The following is a 24848-nucleotide window of genomic DNA, read 5'->3' as shown; positions in this document are numbered from 1 at the left end:
TAACCACATTATCACTATGAGAGCTGCTAAAAGTTGCACTATCTCTTTGTGTGGGAAAAATAAACTAGAGATTGTTATCCTATCTCTTCCTCAGGCCTTACAAGCTTAATATAGCTACTGTGTACTATACTAAAAAAAAAAAAAACAAACAATAACACCTTATAAACCTAAATTTGTAAAACTGACGTTCAACTGAGAAAAAAAACCACTAGAATTTAATGTAAAAATTATATTATTTGGGTACTTTGGTGAGAATTATGAAACGTTAAGTTTTAACACAACATTCTAACTTTGGAAATAATCTGAAGGGTAAGATTAAACAAGAAGCAACAATTATATAAGCATCATTTTGGTTAGAGCTTAAGAACCCAGTTAATTCTGCTGTTATTGATATTCAGGAATTCCACTGCATGCTAATATAGTTAATTTGCATCATATGCATGTTATTCAAAGCCCCAGAAAAAACAGAAGGTTGTGTTTCTACCACATTACCTCCCACTCCTTTACTGAAGTTGCTTAATTTGACCAACCTGGATGGACAGTGTTAAATTTGAAAATTATACATACATCACAGTACAATTATATAAATAATTAAAAATTACTATAATTGAACAAAGCTTGCAAAAGTGTGCCTCTGGTGTTATTTTTTTCCTCAAAATACTTCACTTCTTGCATTCTGGCCACTAGGTGCCGAATAACTGGTTCTGCTGCTTTCCTAAGCACCACTGATGAGATTTCGCAGTGATAAGGAATAAAAAAGCTCTGACTCTAGTTCCGATGACATATTATAGTATTTCAGAGTTCACTATTCTGTTCCAGCTTTACAAAATATCAAGAAAACAAAAAAATCTGAACTCATAACATCTGTATAACTGATATGCCTTGATGCAAATGTCTACTGAAAGAAAAACTTCTGTAGAGTCAGCATTAGACAGCAATAATAGCAATTGCAAAGGAAAAAAGGAAATTAACAAGTGTTTTAAAAACTTAATAATGGAAAATAATAAATATAAGCAATCATTTTGCACAAAGCAAACAATGCTGCTAATCACAACTAATTACTATAGCATGCACAAACACACAAAGCACAAAAGAGTAATGATTTTTAAAAAAAAAAAAAATCAAAGAGCATAAAGCTTTCAAACAAAGCAAAAGGCGACTAATTTGAAGGAAAAAAAAAAAAAAAAAAAAAGATATTGCAGGCACCCTACCTTTCTTTTTGCCTGTGAAATACCCTAAAAGTCAGGGAAAAGATACTATTCAAAAAGCGTCTTTCATTCAAAAATTACTTATTTTCTTAACGATAATACATTCTTTCATTTTTAAGAACTAAAGATACTGATAATTAGCATTTTCAGACAACAGAAATTATTTAGTTCCTGATTTTTTTCCTGTTTGACTAAGAAGGGATACAGAATATTGCCAAGATTATGACATTTCATACATACCATTTCAATTTTAAATTTACTGTGACACTTAATGAATCATGCTAATCAGAACTTCAAAGTTCTTTTCTTTCTAAAACTGAAAACAAGCTGTCAAATGGAGTCACACTAATTATAGGAATATTCTTCCCTGAATTACAGGCCATAGAATATGTAAGTACTTAAGGAAGTAACAGATGATATTTTAAATTCTTAAGAAGCAACTAAGAAAGAAGTAGAGATAAATAAAAGTAGTCAGAATAAAATGTACTAACTAATATGCAGTCTCGTGGCAATGAGATCTGTAGAAGCCTAAAATATATAACCCTTCCTAGTGAGGAAATTTTGAAATTACTTTTACTTGAGTCTTCGAAATCAGACATCATGCATAATTAATGCATTCTCATAAAGATTTTCCACATATTTTATTAATTTTCATTCAATTAAAATGAGAGAGTAATTTGAAAAGACTCACTAAACTCAGGCAACCAGATAAGAAGCTTTACCTGAGAAAGATATCGCCTATAATCTTGTCGAAGTTCCTCTTTGAGTTTATGTTTTTTTCGTTCATATTCTTCTCCAAGAGGTAAACTCAAGCCATAGTCACCTGAAAGTTTAATGCCATTAAATATTATTCTACTATTCTGTATCAGTACAAAGCACATCCTGCAAAAGCTACATCTAGATTTTTATCAGACATCAGCAAGGAAAAATAAGAACTATGCAACCAGCAATTACAAAACTGCTGAAATAAAAAGCACCTTCTCTGTATGTAGTTGGGCGGAAAGCATTCTAGAAAAATGGATTGGTTTTTGGATGTTAGTTTTCCTCTAGTCCTTGTGCTTTTTCTCCCCACTGGAAAAAAATGCAACATAAACTGAATTTCTTTGGATAGTTTGATAAATACATACAATACTTAGGTTATTTTATACTATTTGTTTTGTCAGTTTAAGTTTCAAAGGATCTCCTTTGACTTGTTAGTTTCTAAATTACTATGATATTTTAAGCTGTGCTTATCACACAATAGAAAATATACTTTGCAACTAGAAAGCAACAAGCCATTTGTTTAGCCCGAAGCATGTGAAAAATATGTTGGCTTCCACACAACTAGAAGGAATCTGACCATATGATAATAATAATAATTTTTGTTTCCATCTCAGTGTTTTTAATTGTAGTAGACCCAAAACACACATTTAGTACTTTCCCAAGACTACTGTCTGGTCTCATAACAGTTGCACTCTTAAAATATAATGCTATGCGAGTTGCTCGTTGTTCCTAAAATACATTTTAAAGTACTTCATTAGAAATACCCTCTGCCCCAGAAGCCCACCTCTGCAGCCGCTTTCACCACCGTCCACAGAGAGCTAGCGAATCCCACAAAACCACAGAACCAGAGACACAGATTGCAACTGTTTGGGGTTTTTTGTTTCCTTTTGTTTCTCTGACAGCATTTCTACATCTTGTGGTCTATGGATAATGAGGAGCAAGGAGTAAGAGGGAAGAGAGGGATAGTCAAGATTTCCTCTTACATCAGTCCCAATTTATTGCACAGTACATTATTTGACTCCAGTATTTTAAACGTTTAGGGCATTAATCAGTCTAAAGAGTAAAAACAACATTATATAAATGCAGAAAATTGCTAACTTGGGAATCACTCTGCTACTGAAGCAGATAAAAGGTTGAAAAATACTTAGTAAAATATACTTATCTGGCTTGGATTGAAATATTTTCAGCTAAATCAGAATGTATCCTCACGAGTCAAAACAAGAGTTAGCCTGCTGAAAGGACGTAATACCTGATTAAATAGGTCATACACTGTTTCAAAACGGATTGCGGAGTTCAACGACTAACCAAAATCTGCATGGGTGCTTCTTCTCCAACCTGTAAGTTACCTTATGTGCAAAATTAGGAGAAAAATAAGTGGGAGCTCCTTTAAAAAACAATGTACCGTTTCAACCTGCAAAAGAAGTGTAAGTGTAAAGAGGAACAGAACAGAGGAGAGGAAATGGTTTGTTTCAGGTACCAATAAAAGGCTCTTGCCTTTTATTTTGGCATGAAATTATTGTTGGATTAACTATAGAAAACCAAGGAAAAAAAACACAAAAGCAACTAACACCTCAGAGTAAAAATTCATTCAGTAACTTCAGAGAAGCCAGTAAAATTCAGTACAGAAAAAAAATCAGTGAGAATATGCTTTGATTCAAATACGTCAAGTACTCAAACAAAAGAGGGTTTAAAGTTAATTTTATTACAGAAGATCTTTTCTTGGTAACCAGAAAAGCACTGAGATAACAATTATTAGTAGTGATTTAAGAGAAATTTAAAAACTATCTACCTCAAAAACTTACTTTAGGAGGGCCTAGCAGGGCAAAAATACTCCAGTTAACACACAATCACCCTAATTTTGTGTACAATTTGTCTGAATTCTTCCATCACAATAAGAAATATACTTTCTTTTTCATTGGTTTTCTGCTTTTGTTTGTTCTGTGTTTGCTGTATTTATTTGACATTTCACATCCTGTTAATCACATTCAATCACATTGACAACTACTTTTTTTTAGAAAAAGTTAAGATTTTAAATGTATTTTTACATAGACGTTTGCATGCATTTAGTATGTTGAGTGAGAAATAACCTTAACTTCATTCAGCCTGATTCGCAACACTACTGCTAGAAGTGTAGAACTTAGAACCATAATACTTAGCAGCTACCAAGGAACAAGTCCCTGTCTCGTTTAATCCAAAGGAAATTACACTGATTTAAAGCACCCCACCAGTGAGTAGGCTGGGTGTGCACAAGTCATCGGGACGGGACACAGCTGGGACAGCCGATCCCAACGGACCAAAGGCATATCGCATACCATACGGTGTCATGCTCAGCAATAAAAATTTAGGCGGGAGGTTGGGGAGGGACCACTGCTCAGGGACTGGCTGGGCATCGGACAGCGGGCAGTGAGCAATTGTTTTCATTTGCATCACTTGTCTTTCTTGGGTTTTATTTCTCTCTCTTTGTTATTTTCCTTTTCATTATTATTATTATATTTCAATTATTAAACTGGTTTTATCTCAACCCATGAATTTTCTCACCTTTACCTTTACGATTCTCTCCCCCCATCCCGCTGGGGGAAGTGAGCTAACAGCTGTGTGGTGCTTAGTTGCCAGCTGGGGTTAAACCACCACATAGCAATACCTACTTGTTGCTTTTCATTGAAGACCACCTGAATGCCCCTAATCCATAATACTTCATTATGTCTGTCCCTATATTTAGGTGTCAACAGTTAAGTCCAAATTATAAAAATAAATACAACATGATGTGCTATTATAGCTTTCCAACAAGAGATAAAAGTATTTTAATATTAAAATAGCTTAACTATTATGTAGTGGTCTGTCATAGCCATTGGGATACTTCGTACTGTGTTCTATTTTCTGTATCATACATTCCCACAGCTAACCAAAGAATTATCAACACCAGCACTAACCTGTTGATAAAACTGACAAAAAACCCCATAAAACTGACAAAAATCTGAGGTAGACAGGGATCCTTTTGCAGTAAAGTCCAGATGAAAGATGGAATTCCAAAGCTTTTTCTCCACCCAAATACAACAGGAAAGGACAGATCCTCTATCAAGGACTGGCAAGCAGCTTTTTGTTTCCCCCCCCCCCCCCCCTTTTTTTTTTGCTTGTTTGTTTTGTTGGTTTGTTGGTGTTTTTAACAGAGCTACCTTTACAAGAAAAAGAAAGTGCTTGGCACATTTTCCTTATTCAAAAAAAAAGGTATAACTACAAAAGAATTACACACAATCCCAAGATGTCTGGAAGACTGAAGAATTGGTATGCACTTGAATCATAATGATAATCTTATAATTAAAAATCCAACGCAGTAATTCCCTTCCAAAAATTCTCAAAGGTAATTAAATGCTACTTAAATCTAGAAGACATATAAAAAATATATACAATACCTAAAGGATAGTTCTGTTGACTATTTGGAGGTATATTTTCTTTAGCCATGGAGATGAACATTTTGCTACTCTCAGAAGGCTTCTCTGATTCCTTATTCTGAAAACAAAACAAAATGCTTTGCTGTAAGACAAAGTAAAAAAGAACTATCACATATAAGAATAACATTAATATCATCATTATTAGCACCAGAGAATAGAGAGAATGAAAGTGATGCTGGATTAACACAATAAGCAACTTATACGTTTCACTAGTATTACCAAAAAAATAGTTCTCCTCTATAACACAGGAATTATTAGTTCAATATATTTCAATATACTGAATGTCATGAAATACGTTGACAGTATATATTGTGATTTATGTCATAAACCATATGTCATAACCCACAATTGTTTCATAGTTTACTCATATCCTCTCTGGTTTTTTACAGGGGCTGATTTGACGTACTACACCCTGCTTGGAACTATGAAAGAATTACAGGGTATTACAGGGCAAGTTTAAAACACCTGTTCCCTGTAACTACACTTTCACCATACAGCTTAGGACTTTATCGTACTACAGGCTGGAAACATTCTCCTCCTCTTTAAACTTGCTCTGAGCAGAGGAGGCAAAAATAAAGGAAGCCCAACTCCTCACAGCTCCCTAAGAATTAACTTTCTGGAATGAATTAATAAAACTTTCTGGAGAGAATTATTGTAACTAGGTAAAAATACTTATACTACCCACAGAAGGGGAAAGACGAATTCTCATCAAGTTCTGATGAAACAAAAAAGGGAGTGAAAATGCAATATTATAATTGCTCTGAAAAGCTCAAGCTGTTTGGGGCTTTGCAAGTCAAACAACAGACAAATCAAAACTCTGTAAAACAAAAAAAAAAAAAAAAAAAAAAAAAGAGAACTTCATTTAGTTACCATAACACTTAGCTAGCTTGAATTACTTAGATACAGTTTTTTGCTAGATACTGGCACTATTAAACAACTTAATGGTGATCTGCAAATTATGTAATATTTATAGCTTTAGAACAAGGTACTAAAAATTTCTAATAGGAAAATTGTGATAAGAACAGATTTTGTTTAACTGACTGGATTAAGTAATTTGCCTTTTATATTTCCTAGTTTCTGTAACAGAAATTTTGATGATATTTATACCTTCCATCCCCATCCCAACACCCAAGCTCTGGCGTGGGCAGAGAGCAGATCCCTGCTAGTCAGCTTCCCTAGGGAGGGGGGAAAGAACAATGATAACAATTTACAAGAGTTTTCCCACTTGTAAAATACAAATGTTACTCTGTGTGCATGGCGGCAAACAGGTTTTTAAAAATCTACATTAATACAGATACAAGTATTTAAGTTAAAAATTACTTTGAATAGACAAAACTTTAATATATACTTTAAGAACAAATAGAGTTTTAAGAGCACAGTAAAAGCAAGCTTAAATCAAGACCCTAGCAATAGAAGTGTTTAAATTCAGGAAAACTATTTAATACTCTTACCCTCATTTCCATGTAAGGTGGATCATTTTCAAGTTCTGCCTTATCTCGTGCCAACTTGGCCTTCTGATCTTCAATAGATTTGTCTAAATCATCCGCCATCATTTCTAAGGTTATAGAAAAGACATAGAACATTGCCTCTACATCAGAACCTCAAAAATTTAAAGCTTAATTACAGTTGCTTAAGACAGTAGTTAAGTAATATTCAAGTTTCTCCCTCAGAACTACATGATGTTTGCTGGGTCAACAAAACACCTGACTCTCCATGGAGGAGATGACTTGATGTTTCACTAGACAGAAAATTCAAAGATTCCAGATTATAAAACTGAAGATATTTCCCTAATCTATTTTTCTAACTTGGGTAAAATTTTGGGGGGTTGTTTTTTTTTTTAAACTGCAAATCTGCCAATGGCCCTTCACTACACACCAGCACAAGCATATTGTTAGTGAATTATAAAATCAAAATTAGACAACAAAAAACCTAAACAGGACAAAGGAATTGTCAGGAAAAAAAGGTACAAAAAGTGCAAAATACACTTGAATATATTCGAAAATAAGGACCAAGTCATAACAATCAATTCTGTGCTTAACTTACTATCATGAGAAGTCTTAAAAATCATCATGCTTACTCAAAACCAAAAAAATCACAAAAAACAACAAAGCAAAAAAAAAAAAACAACCCACCAACAAAACCCCCACAAAACACAAAATACATGCATGGTGTTTCTGGAGTTTTAGCCGACAGTGTATCATTACCTCCTGTACCAATAAAATAGCAGAGGCAGTAAAACCAGCTACAATTCTGCAATAATTGCAAGATTGTGGATATCAGGCAGCACTGACTTGCAATCAGACAAGCCACTCATCTGCAAGAAAACCTGTACTGAGGAACAGCTGATTACTTCTCTTCCATAGGTTGTGCATCTTGCCTATTCAACTGAAAGCCCTTCAGAGCAGAAATTTTAGCACCTTATTTGTGCAACTTACTGTATATTGCTGCTCCTAGATAACCTTGTAATAAAAATTAAAGTGATTCAAATTCATGGCAACAGAACTGTACAGACATGAAGGCACACACTCAGACTTTGAATATTCTTTGTTAGGATAGTCTTATCAAAACTAAAAATACTGCAAAGCTTCATATTAAGTAACCATGGAAAGAAGAAAGACAAAAACAAAGAGAATGACTGCATACAAGACTACTCATCCTAATCTCCACTCAGCATTTTCACCAACTCCACTGGAGGAGAAGTTTTGTAAAACCAAGCCTACAGATAAAAAAATCCATGTTATATTCCACACTTAAAGGAAGCATGAAACTGAGAAGAAAATTACGACCCTCAAATCCCTCTAATATTATCCACACAACTTAAGCAATAGGATTGCTTATGCAGGTTCCTAAGCAATCCCATCACATCTGGTATCTAAACTCAGATTGCACAGCAGTTTTATCGAGGCTAATTCAGTATCTTTCTAAAGCCTACAGACTGTATGAAGTAAACAACAAGCCAACAATAAAAGTATATTAGAAAACACTTTCAGGAAGAGGATCAAAGAATTGAAAACAAAACCAAAAAAAATCACCTCAAAGACCAACAGAATAAGAGACTACATAGGTAAACATAAAATAACATGTCCAGAGAGACTGAGATAAATGCTTACTACAAGAAAGATGAAGAGAAAAAATACCAAAATTCCATCAAATAATTTCAAGTAATTGCATGCTAACTTAAGGAATACATCTACTTGGTGTATTCCTTAAAATGTATTCCTTTAAACTTTTTCTCTTACATTAATGCCATTTTTTGATTCATCATAGAAAATTATAATATTGTTACAAAGGAGGCAGAACTAGGACAATCTATTTACAACTCCTAGTGGTAATACAGGACAATCTATTCCAAAAATAAATTCCCCCATCTGATTTGTCCTAAATCTTTAATCTCATTAGTTTTGCACACTGATAAAGGATAAAAGAAATCTAACAGAGGGTAAGTTTCCAGCCACTGGTAAATTTTATTTAGCCTATTAGGTTACATAAGAATAACAAAAACCCTTGTTCTGAATGGGTGAAACAACTTGTCATACTAAAGAATTTAAAAGTTGGTCTCATCACCTATCCAGTGCTACATAGCCACAGAGAAGAAAATTAACGCACATAAAAGGAGGCACTGTGAGAAGCCTTTCCAAAAGCTCATTGACTGTAACATCTGTCTGTCTTACCTCTATTTACAATAACATTTATAAACTCTAGAACTGTTTCCAAATCACTGTCTTGGAATGGTACCAAATCTATTCTGAGAAACAGTATAAGGAAAGGAATATTTGCAGTATATTTTCTATCTAGCACGAAGAACATAATGAATATTCTAGCATCCTGCAGTCCTACCATGTTGCTCAAACGAGCAATATAATAAATCAAAAAACAAAGACAAAACAGTTACAGCTGAACTACACAGGCAATTCAATTCGCGGGAACAAAGCTCACAACTCCAGGCCTTGGAGAACACTAAGACGACTAATGCTACAGCACTGTTGATTCAGCATATCTTTAATACAGCTAAATAGCCAGCAAAAGGGGCCAAATGCCTCTTAGAAAAATAGCTAGACATTTTACATCTTACATCCTTCTGCTTAAGTTGATCATCTTAAAATTTGCACGACTGCAAACTTTATGAGATAAGCAAAGAGTATATTATACTGAAAGAGAGAGAAAAAAAATCAAAAATTTTTAAATATTCTAAGCAAAAGGCTGACAATTTGAATGTGATGCATACACTGCTAAGTTCAGAAAATATACCAGTACATAAGCAAAAATCTTACTGAATATTAATCAATTTTATCACCTACTGGATCAAGTGAAGAGATCATGACTAACCACAGTATAACAATACATTTCAATCTGAAAAGAGTGCTACCACAGTCCTCCGATTACACAGTGAACTATCTTGGAGGTGACACACTAAACTCACAGCAAACTGTTAACTTCAAACTGGCTTCATATGACTGCACTAACGTAGTGTGGTAAAGCCTGCCACTATAAAACCACTTCACTTAAATTCAAGACAAAATAATCTATTTGCAGTTTAGCAATGTGCCTGAATGCATTTTGTGCATTTCTAGACACTTGCTATTATTAGTACAAGTGGCAGATTCAAAACGTTGCTCCACGGGCACGTGCAGAGAGCAAAAGGGAACATCAGAACATGCTGTAAACATTTGAAAACCCAAAGATAAGCCATATGCCCCCAAAATTATGAGGTGCAAACAACGTATTTTTCATGATTTTTTGGAAAGCAGAATATTTTGTAAACACTATTTTTAAAAAATGTTTGATAGCATAGATCTATCAGCTCTTCCTGTAGTCCTTGCACCTCTAAATCTTGGATCTATTTGCATTCCCAAAACATTGTATCATTCAAAGTGAAATTCCATTAAATATACTGCTACTATATACTCGACTACTGTCTGAAAATGTCCCGTAAAGAAAATAATATATCGTCTATATTTTTACTTTCAAGATTTTAGTTTTTCATAACCTTTTTTCCCTTTTAAACTGGAAGTTTTCACAAAAGCATTTCTGAATAATTAGAGTCAGGTAGGTAAGCTTCAACTTAAGCAAATATACAAGGCAATAGGAAGCATACAGATATTCAAGTAAGTCAGTCAAGTTTGAACATGAGATTTTTATTGAATCTATGCCCAAAAAGAGTTAATAATGCATGTCTCTGTATTCAAGATATTCAAAACATCTATGTGCATGTGTATTATGCCAGATGAACTATATCTACCTCTATATTGTGTATCTACTTTATCATCTAAAGTAGTTTACTATGTTCCTTTTTCTTTTCCTATTTGTTCAGGAAAACAGGGCACAAAATTTAAAATCAGCATGTGAAAGTAGACAGATTTCACCTCTCCTGTGCTACCATAATATTAAAATAACATCAGGAAAACTGGCAAAATGGCAATTCCCATCTGTACGAAGCGCAGCAAGGGTGGCAAAGAGGAAAGTGCTTTAAAACAAGCCACTGTATATTATGTTTAGTAATTGTACTTACTGATTATATGGTCACATAACTGTGTCATTAAGAAGTATTTTTCAAACTTTCACACAAACTTCCTAAGCTCTCTGGGCAGCCAGCACTGGCTGCTTTGCTACCCCTGTGAATGGCATTTAGAATAAGCTCTTGCTGTCAGAGCCGTGCTTCCTGTACCTTTCACCTTAATTTGTTTTCAAATCTATCTGAAAGAGCACCCAAAAAAAACCCCCAAAAAACAGAATCTGGACGCCCACGATTAACAAACTCTGACTAAACCAACACGACTTTTTCGTCACTGTTGAGGGCAATTAACCCTCACAGCAATCAGCCAGCAGGTTTTGCGAGTTACTTCCCCCTAGCCGTAAGGGTTTCTCTGCTTTTCGGGAGCACGTACTCTGGACCCCCAAAAAAAAGACATTAATTTCGGAAAACCTTCAGAGCCAGGAGATTTATTCCTCAAAGGCGACACTTCAGGGAACCGCCTCTGCCCGCGCCCCGGCCTGCAGCTCCCGCCCTCCCTCCTCGGCCGCGCTCCTCAGGCAGCCCCGGAACCACCGACGCGACTCGGGGCAGCTGAGGGGGGGACGGGAGGCCGCGGGCCGGGCGGGGAGGTGGCGCGCCGGGATCGGCCCCTTTAAGGGCGCGCGGCGCCGTTGTTAAGGCAACGGCCGCACAACAAACGGCTGCCGCCGGAAAAGGCCTCGCGGAGCCCCGCTGCCCCCTCCGGCCACCGGCACGGCGGTTCGGGCCCCAGCCCGCTCCCTGCACCTTCTCCCGCTCCGGTCCCCGCCAGCCGCCCCCGTCCGGCCCGCCGCAGAGCAGAGCGCGAGCGCCCGCCCCGGCCTGCGAAGAAGGCGGATGCTCAGCCCCCCCCCGCACCGGGCCCGGCAGACCGGGCTGCGGAAGCGGGGAGGGTGGTAGGGGGACAGTTCCCGGGCGCCGCCCCGTCCGCACCCGCTCACCGGCGACCGCAGCTCCCTCCGCGTCCCGCGCCCGTTACCGCCTCCCCGGAAACCGGCGGGCGGCGCTGAGCAGCGCCCCCTGCTGCTTCGGAGGGCGGCGCAACGCGGCCCTGCTCCCCAGGCCCGCAGCCGCTACGGGCCTGCGCGGACCGTACCACCTCCCGCCGCACCCCCCCCATCCCCCCTGCTTCGCTTGGTTCCGCCGGCGGCCCGGTGAGGCGGGCCAGGGCCGGGCCCGGTGAGGGGGGGGTGATGGCGGCGGCGGGAAGCGGCGCCTCCGGGAGCGGGATGGCGCAGAAGACGTGGGAGTTGGCCAACAACATGCAGGAGGCGCAGAGCATCGACGAGATCTACAAGTACGACCGCAAGCAGCAGCAGGAGATCCTGGCGGCCAAGCCTTGGACCAAAGAGTGAGTAAGGGCCGGGCCGGACCGGGCCGGGCGGTGGGGCCGGAGGGGCGGGCGAGCGGTCGGCGAGGGCCTGAGGCGCTGACCGGGCGGCAGGTCCGGCCCTGATGGCCTCCGCGGCCTCTCTGTTGCAGCCACCATTACTTCAAGTACTGCAAGATCTCTGCGCTGGCCCTCTTGAAGATGGTGATGCACGCCAGGTCGGGGGGCAACCTGGAGGTGATGGGGCTCATGCTGGGCAAGGTGGACGGGGAAACCATGATCATCATGGACAGCTTCGCCCTGCCGGTGGAGGGCACCGAGACTCGCGTCAACGCTCAGGCCGCCGCCTACGAGTACATGGCTGCTTACATCGAAAACGCCAAGCAGGTAAGGAGAAGTGCCAAAGAGTGTTTCTCCCCCTCCGTGGTGTGGCTGCGGCTCTGGTAAGCTAATCGTGTAGTAACACATTCTGAGGTTTGCAGGCTTTCCCCCCCTCCCATCCTCCCACAGTGATAACCTGGCTGTTCAGTTGTCCTGTTTCTTATCAAACGTGGCTGAGAGAACTGTTGGCAGCAAGGAACATAGGGCCCTCTAAACGTTTTCACACATACATTTCCACGTCTTGTAGGGGGTCATCAAGTACTGGATTCTTCTTTATAAAGGATTTTCATTGCTCAGGAAGTGTTTTTGTGGCTGCAGCTCGTGGCTTGTGGATGGAACAAGAAGGGAGAGTGTTTCTAAAATAACTGATATACTACATGTTTCTAAAAACAGTATGCAAAATTAAATATAAAATATGTATGTGACAGAGATACTTACTATTTGTAGATCAGGAATGTGACATTTATTCTTACCTTCTTGCTTTCTGAAGTCTTACTGCATAGCTATGCCACTGTTTTCCATAAAAATAAAGAAAACGCATTTGTGAAGGAAAAGCCAATGAAGGAATAAGTAAGTTTCAGTGCAACTTAATTATGCGTAGTTCTAATTTGGAAATTTAGGTGAACTGACTCAAATGTCTGTTCCCCCTCTTCATCACCCTGTATTCAGAGATCCATGTCACATTAAGCCTGACTATGCAGTAAAGTTCTCATATGCAGAAGGATAACAGAAATATGAATCTGCTCAGTGGCTGATGTAGAAACCAGCATGACACATCAGAGCACCTACTAACATGCTTCTTACAATACAGGGCAATCCTATAGTACAACTAAGCATTAAAATAATTCTAATTCTACAAGCTCAAATAGTTTCGAGGTCCAGTTTACCCTTTAATTTTTCTTTAATCCTCAAAGTACTTTAAACCAGCTAAAATTAAAAGCCCCTACCTATGCAGTGGGGATAACAGAGCAGTATTTGGGTTATTTGGGAGAGTTGTCCTGATATTCACAGCTTTATATGCAGTTACAGATATTTAAATAGATGTGAATTAGGCTGGATCATAACATCAGAAAAGATTAAACATAATACAGAAGTATTCTGGGACCTTTTTTAATAATTCATCCCTGTTTATGGGGAAAATGAGAAATAATTTATTTCATCTAGTTCCTTTTATCTGGAAACTATAGATGCCATGATGCTAATACTGTTGTTGCAGAAAAGTACATAACTTAAGAAGCTGTCTTTACCTAAAGATATATTCGTACTATCCAATTCTTAGGTAGACATAATGGGTTTCGAAATAGTGAGTATATCACGTAAAATTAGTATTTTTATATATGGTTAGTTCATCTTATGTTTAAAGTCCAGGTTTATGTAGGAGTACTCAGGATAGGAAACATTTTTTTTAGTGCTTATATTGTACAGTTTTATCTATAGTTGGTTTCACAATTTTGAAACAACTTGTGTGCAAATGTAATAACTCAGCTTTATTGGTGCTCTGGGAGAGTTTGCATGCTGGCTGTTCCACAGTTGATTTTGGCAAGTTAGCTGTTCCTGGAATAACTCTTTTTAATGTTACATTGCAAGTTTATATATTCTCCTGCATAAGTACTTTACCGATGCCTACATTCCAGTTATTTGCTTCTCCATGGGCAGGATCTGTTGTTAATACAGTCAAAATCTGTTATTTGGCTTTGAAAAATAACACGTATTTTTTAGTATTTTGTTGGCCTCTATTATGGGAGCATAAAGAAAAGTTGTAAAGAAAAGATAAATATTATTCACCAATTCAAAAATAAAATAAATGTTCCATTCAATAGGCACTTGGTGTGTTCTGTCTCCTTTTTCTGGTTTAACCTTGCTGACATACTCAGTATTTGGTAAAACCAAGCAGGTGATGCATCCAAACACACAACTCTCAGTTAAGAACTGGTATATAAGTTATTCGACTTGGTGTGGAGCAGCCAGTAAGCAATTCCTGAGAGAGGATTACAAAATTATGTGCGATGGCTATTCGGTCTGCTGGGTTTTTTTTGTGGTGGTTTTTTTTTTTGTTTGTCACCCAGTATTTGTAGAGATATCTGAGGGTATTATTTGGAAGCTCTTGAGGTTTTTTGATTGTAAAAAATCTTAAACATTTATCTTTTCATGTTCAGAGCATGCTCTGGCAATAATGTCTGTCACTTCTGGTGTTTGAAAACATGCCTCTCAAGTTATTTTTTAAACCTACCTATATGCCGCTGAGCTGTGTTACTGTACTAAATAATGAGCAGCTGTTCTCTACTGACATACCATACATTATATGAGATTATATATATTTACATCCTGTCCACCCTAAGAAATTTCTCCTCCATGCTGAGGACTCCCAGTTTACTTGCCATCTCACCATGCAGAATCTCTTCCGTACTTCAGCTGTCATTGAAGGAGCTCCTGTCTCCTTGGAGTTCTTTGTTCTGTGGTGGTAGCTGTAACAGAGAATGCTACTACTACAAGTTGTATGGTTTCTAGAAAACAGTCTAGCAAAATAAGGTGTATGTTTAGTATTTAGTTTAGTATCGGTAAGTTAGATCACAGGCTGTGTGTGTATTCTTTTTTTATCCTCTCACCGTGTTGTAGTATGCTGGAAGGTGCAGTAGATGGCAGCTGAGACTTTCAGAATGGAGATGTAACGCTGGGTTTATCTTCCTTCACTGCTGTTAGGTTGGTCGTCTAGAAAATGCAATTGGCTGGTACCACAGTCACCCCGGCTACGGCTGCTGGCTCTCTGGGATCGACGTCAGTACCCAGATGCTTAATCAGCAATTTCAAGAACCCTTTGTAGCAGTGGTTGTAAGTACTGGTTGATAGTTGATGAAACTGCATAGCAAATTATGTTGAGGGGGGAATAATTTTTAGATTCCTGTCTGTTGACATTCTAGTAGTGTGTATTTTGCATGATGGAAATGTTAGATCCGAATTTTAAATTGGTATTGCTCCTTTTGCTTTGTTGGCCACATACTAGTCAAACCACTAGTATTGCTTACCAAGGATATTTTCACTGCATTGATCCAGGTATGGTAGCTCTGTAGAAATCCATACATTACTCTTAACTTAAAGTACTGCTTCTCAAAAAAATGCATTGAGCAATCCATATTCAACCTCTTGCAATAGAACAAAAATCTGTTTCTTTTGTTCTCTTCATTGCTTTTTCTATAGAAATAGAGCAAAGTGTGTTCACAGAGTTGTTACTTTGTGTCTAAGATGCCTTTTAAATTAAATCAATGGCATAGTGCAAGGTAGAAGACACTAGGAAATCCATCTTTGAAGAAAAGTCTGAAGAAACTCTTTGGGCCCTTCAGGGTCTTCCAGGCTTCAGATCACAAACCTTATTTTAAGTCCTACTTGTATAACCGTTGCTATTGAAGGAAATAAAGGCAAAAAGACTGAAATGAGTCAGAAGGAATATAGTTATGATGGAAGAATTACATTAGAAAAGGATAAATCACCCTTAAGAATTGTTTCCACCAGGTGAGCTCTCCTGTGTTGTGACATAATTTCACAGGTTCAGAACACTTTCCTTGGCACTTCTTTTTTCTTTTTCTTTATTTTTTCTTTCTTTTTTAATTACTTTTAAAATTAAAGAGGACATTAGTAAATATGTTAGCAAGGAGATTCCTTCATTAGTTTCCTGTATTTTCCACCAAAATGCAGCAGATCACATAATACCTTTTCTTAACTTTTAGTGGTAATAAGATTAAAATGCAGATTTTTATTATGGTTTATTGATTGGTCTGAAGTACAATTTCTTTAAAGTATTTGGGAAATAAGGAAAATGAGTTTGAAAAAATGGTCTATAGAAGGCCATTGATATTCCGATCTTTTTAAAGAGTCTCATACCAGCAGAGGCCAACTGAAAAAGTACTGTTTATGATAAAGCTAATAAAATTTGCACTAATTAAATTTCTGAAATATAATTACTGTAAAGTTTATTAAGCCTGTAGTAATTTATAAAATGCATATAACAAGAATTACATGTATTTCTGCAGATTGATCCAACAAGAACAATATCTGCGGGCAAAGTAAATCTTGGAGCATTTAGGACATATCCTAAGGTAAACAGTTAAAATTATCCAGTGTGTGATCACTAAACTGTCTTTAAATAAGTAATAGATTGGTTCTAAAGATTACTGCAGTTTGATCATCTGACAGTTCGATTTGCATTGCTGTACTGTATGTCATGGTTCATTCCAAAAGGAAGACATGCTGATATACTGGTTATTGTGTGTCTTTGGGTATTGATTAAATTTGCAAAGGTTGACTTCTAGTTTGTTTTTCATAGATTTTTGGCAGCATTAAATCAAATAGGCTGTCTAGATAGTGGAGCTGTCCTGAAATAACATAGCTCGATATAGCCATTTTTAATGGATATAGTTGTAGGTGGCATTCATCAAAATAGATTTATGTTAATTCTTCTCTGTTATTTTTAGGCCTAAAATCAAATGTTAATAGTGTATTTTATATGTTGTAATCTGCTTTTCCTTTTAGAAAACCAAGATTCAAAAGAATGTACTTAACTCTTTTAAATAAATATTATGAATCTTCGCAAAATAACGTATAAAAAAACTGAGTGAATTAAACAATATGGAAAACTTAGGCTAAAAACTAGGAAATCACATATGGAGATCTAGATCTCCAAATGCAGGCTTTCATTAATACTTCTGGCAGAGATAACTGTGCTATTTAATTTCAATCTAATAAAGTTCAGTTATATCCTTCAAATTTCCAGTAACTGTTCACTCATTGCAAATTTCAGTCTGACATCTGGTAAAACTGTAATTAACAAAAATGTGAGAGGTTCCCAGTTGCATTCAAACATTATTTTTGTGTTGACAAATAAATACACGAGAGATCTTCTTAGAACAGTCTGTCATTCAGGAGAATATTAACTTCTTTAGAGAAAAACACCTCATAAATACTTTCAGAATTTTGACCAGGGAGAAAAATCCTGCACTTAAAAACCAAATCTGGTATAGAAAATGCACGTTAGAAGTGCCTTTTTAGGGAGTCCTCGTAGTGATCCGCGGGCAGTTCTTGCCTAGTCTGTAGCTGTGAGTGGCACCACCTTGGCTAAATAAGTAACTGAAGTTTTAGGTATCCCTAAGGCATATCCAAGGCATGGATGTTTCTTCCTTCTTCTCATGCCTTCTGGCCTCCCTCAACGAAGGATTGAAATCACTTCCAAAATTAGGTAGAGAAATATTATCTGAGAAGAAGCTTACTCTTTCTTTCATCTAAGAAATAATCTAATCATAGCTAGTCATCTTACTTGTTTGAAAAATCTCAACTATGACCACTGGATTGCTTACAACATGCTTTTTGATAGACCTGTAAATGTAATGACTGCTAGTAAAGCCATATGTAAATTTGAGATCCATGAAAATTCTAAATTTCAGGCTACTGGGGGAAGTTTCATTTTCCTTAGGAAAAATAAACTGGAATTGCATAAACTAGAATTTTTGTTAAGTGCTTTAAAAGAGTTTAGGCTTTTAAAAAAGTCCCAAAATTACTGTGTCATCTTTGCCTTTTGTTGAATTTTTAGGGCTATAAACCTCCAGATGAAGGCCCCTCTGAGTACCAGACTATTCCACTTAATAAAATAGAAGACTTCGGTGTACATTGTAAACAGTAAGTGACATCAAAACTACTAATCCTAGCACAAGTTCTCAATTTTTGTCTTTAGGTTAGTGATTCATTACAGAAAAGTGCATTTCTTGCAGTGTTTCAAATTTTGAAGTTCTTTGTTGCTTTAGTATTGTTGGTTTTATGAAAAAGTGTTATTGACATTATCAGGAGATACTTTAGGGGAGAACTGTTTCAAAGATGAAGATGAACCTGGTTAAAAGCTTTAACAGTTAATTCGTGAACACCTTTAAGTAGTGGTGCTTTCTTAGTGCAGGGAGGAAAGGGTTGGATGTAGATTTAGTGGCAGGGCTAGGGAGACTAATCTATCTGCTCTTCTCAGTAGTGGCATATGTGGTGCATCTCTTCGTCCTGCATCACTGGGAAGTTTTTCCATCGCTGTTAAGATTGTTTCTGTCTTTGTTAGGATTGGAAAGTGCAGCTGCTTCAAGGATAACATCAGCAACAGGAAGGATTACTGCATTTTTCTCTCCTGATAGATTACTTTCCATGAATTAAAAAGGTAGTTTAGTTTTAACCATTCGTTTTTTAACTATTCTGTCCCCAGCCACGTGTTCTTCACTTCATACCTACATTTACTTACTTGGCGAGGCATTTGCTTTGCCAGGTCAGTCCCCTTATCTGGTCCAACTTGTGTCAGCACACACATTCTTGCTGGTTAACCTAAGGTGGGGTGGAAAGTAGAGAGAGATGTCGGAGGCGCAGTGTTTGCAAAGAACAGCTAAGGAAAGATGGACCACTTCTTTCAACAACGGCCTGGTTTCAATTCTGCCTTCAGATATTTGACAAGCACTACGGCTTAAGCATCTGTGTACAGAGAACTTGAAGATCTCGTTGACACCAGTGCGTCCTGTAGGCTGTTGAATAGGTTTTTCAGGGTTATGGTGCATGCATATCAGTTCTTCAGTACATTTATAGTTGCACGCAAGGTCTGACCCTGAAGAGATAAGGAAATTAAAACAATTGGGAACTGGTCTTCCTATCGACTTGAGGAAAAATCTATAACAATAGTTGCACAAAAATGTTTTTAGAATTGTAATCATTCCTGACATTTTGCAGTAGTCTTTATGAGTCTGGCATTGGCCGTAAACCCATGCTTTTAAGCATGAAAGGAGGATACATTTTATCCTTTCTTTTTTAGAAGCGGTCAATTTGGGAGAGTTCATTTGGTGGTTTTATTGAAGTTGGAAGTGCTTAATAGTTATTTTTATAGTCTCCGTCTCAGGAAGCTGGCTTCTTGTACAAGCCGTTTCTCTTCATCCAAACCAAGAAAATATCTTCCAGCCTTTCCTAGAAGGAAACAGCACTTAGGCAAAGAGAGGGAATTAAAACTGGAAATTTGTCACGTTACTGAATTACTAATAATACAAAAGACTAGAGTCATGGTGTTCTCTCTCAGTAGTATGGGTAGTCGGAGTAAGAATTAAAAGTTTAGGAAACTTGAATGATGATCATAGAATCATTTAAGCTGGAAAAGACCTTTAAGATCATTGAGTCCAACTGCAAACGTAACACTACCAAGTCCACCATTAAACCATGTCCCTAAGCACCACATCTACACGTCTTTTCAGTACTTCCAGGGATGGTGACTTAACCACTCCCCTGGGCAGCCTCTTCCAATGCTTGGTAGCCCTTTACAGTGAAGAAATTTTTCCTAATATCCAATCGAAACCTCCCCTGGAGCAACTTGAGGCCATTTCCTCTTGTCCTATCATTGATGCTTGTGAGAAAAGACGAACCCTCACCTCGCTACAGCCTCCTTTCAGATAGTTGTAGAGAGCATTAAGGTCTCCCCTGAGACTCCTTTCTCCAGACTAAACCCGAGTTCCATCAGCTGCTCCTCATAAGACGACTTCTCCAGATCCTTAATGATCCTGTCTGTTTGGAATGCCAGTGACTACTAATTGCTTCATAGTAGCAATCTGGATAATCTTAGTCAAACTCCTCTCTTTTAATTGATATTCAGTGCCCAATGTGAAACTGCTTCCATCGAATCTTTTTAAGTAAGTTTATTACACTATTCCTAAAACAACTTGGATTTCTAATTTTGAATCCGCCACACATCTCTTTGAAGAACTGACTTAGTACCTCGTTATTCTTAGCATATTGAAATAAGGGTATTTGTTCTGTCATGGAAATATTAAAGTGTGTTTGGTAGATTTTAAAGCATAGTTATCTCAAGGTAGAATTTCTTAGAGAAATGCCAAGCAAAATAACTTTCCAGAGAAATCAAGAGATTATAGGATTATTAATAACCTACTCAAGAATTCCCTGATCAAAATGAAGTTTACTATAGCTCTTTAATGTTGCTGTAATTCACTTGTGCTAATGGCTTTGCATAGCTCAGCTTTCTATCTGCTTTATCATCTCTTGTGAATTCCACTAAAGCCTGGCTTTCAAAATAGTGTGGTAGAACATAAGATTATTTGTTTGTAACATTTACTGCTATCAAACATTCCTAATTGACTTAGAGGTGATATATGCAAAACTGCAGTCATCTTTAATAACAATTATTACAGTATTGAAGATCCTAAGCATGATGCAGGGCATCATTGCATTGCATAAGAAGTTGTTAAGAGAATAATTGAAACAGCCTTGCAGTCTCATTAAATGGAACACAGCAGTATTTGTGGGCATTATGTATACCTGTATTAAAGCTATATGTGAAATACTTCTGAAAGATCTTTTAGAGTTAGAATTGAATCTGGGGGTAACTTTTGTATTGTTTAGTGCTTTGAATTTTTGAAGAGATTTGCCATTGATAAGGTTTTTTTGAGATGCACGTACTTCAGGTGTCACAGCCAAACAAGACATATTTAGATGGAAGCTTATTTTGTTTGCATGTTTGTGTTTAAAGGTATTATGCTTTAGAAGTCTCCTACTTTAAATCATCTTTGGATCGTAAATTGCTTGAGCTTTTGTGGAACAAGTACTGGGTGAACACTCTCAGTTCTTCTAGTTTGCTTACTGTAAGTACCACAGTATGTTATTATGTGCATATATTAATTCATTAGTGCTGAAAGCCAGCCTCTACTGTAAAATGTTTAATGGGACACTGATAGGTATAAATCCACATAAAGAATCTATTTGTCAGACTAAACAAGAAGGGAAGGTTTTCCTAACCATAAATACTTAAATGTTCCTTATAACTGCTCTTTGAAAGTAGAAGGAGGGTATAACTTATGTTTAATTTTACTGAGTTCTCTACGCCCTTAGATTTTTGTCTTAAACACCTTTTAACCTTTTATATCTGTAATGCAGAGATTTAGCACTGTAATGAATAGTATGCCTTAAAATAATGGTATTGAATAACTGAGCATTTAATTTAAAAAAAAAAAAAAAAAAAAAAAACCACAACAAAAAAACACCACCAATAAAACCCCAACTAACAGATCTGTTAAAACAGGGTTGCAGCAGAAATACTGCAGGCAGACCTTCAATGTAACAGCTTAGCATCAAAACCTTCCTTCTGCAAAAACCAATTTTATACCTTTTCTCTTGGTCAAAACCAACTGAGTTTTACTTACTCTTTCTTGGTTTCATAACTTAGGGTATGGAAAGTAATAAAGAATGCCCATTTCAGGCTTTAGGTAGTGAGCATTTGTCAGACGTCAAGCTTCTGTTCTCTCAACCACCCCTCGTGCCACTCATGTCCTGTATCATTTCAATTGCAGATACAGGTTAAAACGTACAGTACTACAATCTTAAAGACTCCTTTCAGATTCTGTTTATTTTGTATATAAATGCTTGAACTTCTTATAGCTTAGAATTCAATATGTTTATTGCCTTCTTTCTCCTAAGAATGCCGACTACACCACTGGCCAAGTCTTTGATTTGTCTGAAAAATTAGAACAGTCAGAAGCTCAGCTTGGAAGGGGCAGTTTCATACTGGGTTTAGAGACTCATGATAAGAAATCAGAAGACAAACTTGCAAAAGCAACAAGAGACAGGTAAGATAATGCATTCTTGTGTTCTTCCCTGTAAAAAAAGTGTTATTCTGTTTTTAAACTTCTATCATGCCTTTAATTGTAACCTACCAATTAAATTGTAACCTACCAAGATCATAGATAAGAATGATTAGATTATAGGTAGGAATGAGACACTCCAAATATCCCCAGTTATTTTTGAAAGTGTAAGAAAATCTTGCCTTTATTAAACCTACAGTAGCTTTTCAATCTCTGTTTCTGGAATAAATTCAATTGTAGTTTATTAAACAAAAAATCTCTGTTAAATTCCATCAGTATACGGCAAACCAAAAAAAGATGGTTTATGTCAAATGCAAATGGTAGCATTGCTAGAAAATAGCACATTTTATGTCATTAATCAGGTTTAAACTTAACAGTAAATAGAATTATTATATAGAACATGATTTTAAGAATTAGCGCTAACAGTCCACTTAGTTTACACTTGTTGTAATACTTTCACTCACTTAAAAATTAAGAACTCACATTTTTTCATACTTCTTAATTAATACATCCGTTTTCCACAAATGAGGAAATTTTTTGTTGTTGTTTTGTGGTTTGGTTTTGTTTTTAAGAAGTAGATTACAGAAATTCTGGCCTTTGTATTTAGCTACGCTGTCTGATAGCAAATACTTTCTATTATTAGTAAGTGAACTGGGTGTACAGCATAATTTCAAAATTGTAGTGTTTTCCCGCAGTGCCCTTCAGATACTGGAAAGCTGCTATAAGGTCTCTCTGGAGATCTTGTCATCAGTTCTGCTTTCCTGTGTAACAGAGGCTACTGTAGTTCCCAAAATTTTACAGTTGTATGTTTTTCTTCATCTAATAATCTTTCCTAAGAAAAGAGAAAAGATAGTAGAAGACTTGCACAGACACCAGGACAATTGATTCAGGGGCACCTAAATTACTTCCAAGAAATATGGTTGCAAAGTTCGCTAAAGGATTATTTGGTATACCTGTTTTAGGAAAAACAATCCTGTAAGACATTAGTGTAAAAGTGCTTACACTTGCCTATATGTCTTCTGTTACTGCACATACGCATCTCTAAGGGCCGTTTTCTAAAAGTACATATGCATTAGCCAAACCTTTGCCTAGAATTCCTTTATTTATCTACTAGTAATTTGTCACTCTCCTCCATGCCTTCTGGGTTGGTAAATTTGTATATTCAGTTTTGAGACGTTTTTATTTGTTAGTTTGATACTACATCCCCCTAAGCCAGGCACACAGGAGGAAGCAGATCAATAGGAATCCTCTCAGCTGTTTGGGTATTTTGCACATTACATATTTTGACTAATAACTGATTAGCTGTATAAACTCATCCCTTAATGTTCTCTGTAGTTTCTCAGAGGAACTATGGTTATTGTGCACTACTGGCCTGAGGTTGGGGAAAGGAGACAAGGTAGAGGATAGTGAGAGCCTTCAGGTATTGATAACAGCTGCTAGCTCCATTCCCTTGGGGATTTTTTGTGTTATTTTTTTCGGTTCAGATGACCACAGAGCTCTCGTGCTCTTGTTAATGTAAGATGTCCTAAATTGCCAGACAAAGAAGTTTTCTGGGATTGGTCTTTGTGTGTATAGTGCTTGTCAGTTTGCTTTTTAAGTAACAAAAAGCTATTGGCAACAATGGCTAAATTGCTGTGTGTGACTTTTCCTTTCTGGACAGTTGTTAAGATTCATGGGGTTATGGGCACCCTGAACTTCCAAAACAGCTGAATATCTTCAAATAAAATGACAGTTCAGTTCAGTGTTTGGCCAATGTTGAATTTATGCTTGTTTTTCAGCTGCAAGACCACCATAGAAGCTATACATGGATTGATGTCTCAGGTTATTAAGGATAAACTTTTTAATCAAATTAATATAGCTTGAAGTGCATCACCAGCTGATATGCATCTCCAGAGCAGAAAAAGTCATGGTTTCCTTCGCTTGGACTTGTTCAATTTGAGAAATGAAGCTGAAGTGGAAAATTATTCATTTAATTTGTAGTACTTTAATATTTCCCACCTGTCTAACCAGTTTTAAAGAACAAAATGTTCTGAAATGTAGTGCAACTTTTTGTTCTTTATCATAAAACACAACCAGTTTGGAGAATTGTTCCAAAAGTAAAATAAATTTGACTTACTGGATTTTGCTCTTAGGTATTTATCTCGATTATCCAACTGCAATAAAACAATTTTGAAAATGAGTGAGTGTTTTGGAGCTTGATTTTTTGTTTTTTGGCAAATGTTCATCTCCTCTTAGTCTTTTTCTTAATATTCCATAGAGAAGTTCTGTCCACTCAGTTAGATTAGAGAGGTAGCCTATGCAGTATAAGAAGTTTGTTTCTCAGATTCTCATTTCTGTGTTTAATTTTAAGAATTGAAATCCCATTTGCTCATCTTTTAACAAGTTATTAAATCTAATGGAGCCTTTCCTGATTTAGTTTTACTGGTCCAGCCAGAAATGGCTTCTTCTCACAGTGATGAAACATTAATGCATGATGCAACAGTATTTTTTCTGTAGCTTCACACTTATGATGGACATTTTGTATTTCTAAGTAGTCAAGTAATGACCAGTTCTGCAGTGAGA

At 37.0% G+C, this 24848-nt stretch overlaps 2 protein-coding genes across 14 annotated transcripts in view; one reads left to right on the top strand and one right to left on the bottom strand.

Annotated features, from left to right (window-relative positions):
- Window positions 1-11988, bottom strand: part of CSPP1 (centrosome and spindle pole associated protein 1) — a 66527-nt gene extending 54539 nt beyond the window's left edge. For 6 of the 13 annotated variants that reach the window (XM_063327001.1, XM_063327009.1, XM_063327006.1 and 3 more), the window contains exons 1-5: window positions 11343-11483; window positions 6871-6974; window positions 5381-5477; window positions 1931-2031; window positions 1212-1235 (exon numbers count right to left, since the gene is read on the bottom strand). In XM_063327001.1, the coding sequence (XP_063183071.1) occupies window positions 1212-1235; window positions 1931-2031; window positions 5381-5477; window positions 6871-6972 (324 nt within the window). In that variant the 5' untranslated portion in view covers window positions 6973-6974; window positions 11343-11483. Of the gene's footprint in view, window positions 1-1211; window positions 1236-1930; window positions 2032-5380; window positions 5478-6526; window positions 6595-6870; window positions 6975-11342; window positions 11484-11864 lie in introns of those variants that run through there. The other 7 variants (XM_063327005.1, XM_063327007.1, XM_063327013.1 and 4 more) reach the window with 4 other exon arrangements.
- Window positions 11975-24465, top strand: COPS5 (COP9 signalosome subunit 5). The gene is made up of 8 exons (XM_063327015.1): window positions 11975-12282; window positions 12414-12648; window positions 15343-15471; window positions 16668-16733; window positions 18221-18306; window positions 21179-21290; window positions 22123-22271; window positions 24065-24465. The coding sequence occupies exons 1-8, from the start codon at window positions 12125-12127 to the stop codon at window positions 24147-24149; spliced, it is 1020 nt and encodes a 339-aa protein (XP_063183085.1). The 5' UTR covers window positions 11975-12124; the 3' UTR covers window positions 24150-24465.
- The last annotated feature ends 383 nt before the right edge of the window (window positions 24466-24848 follow it).

This window comes from Chroicocephalus ridibundus, chromosome 2, assembly GCF_963924245.1.
Source record: "Chroicocephalus ridibundus chromosome 2, bChrRid1.1, whole genome shotgun sequence".
NCBI lineage: Eukaryota > Metazoa > Chordata > Aves > Charadriiformes > Laridae > Chroicocephalus > Chroicocephalus ridibundus.
Note: the sequence above shows the minus strand (reverse complement) of the source record. Positions and strands in the feature narration are given on the sequence as shown.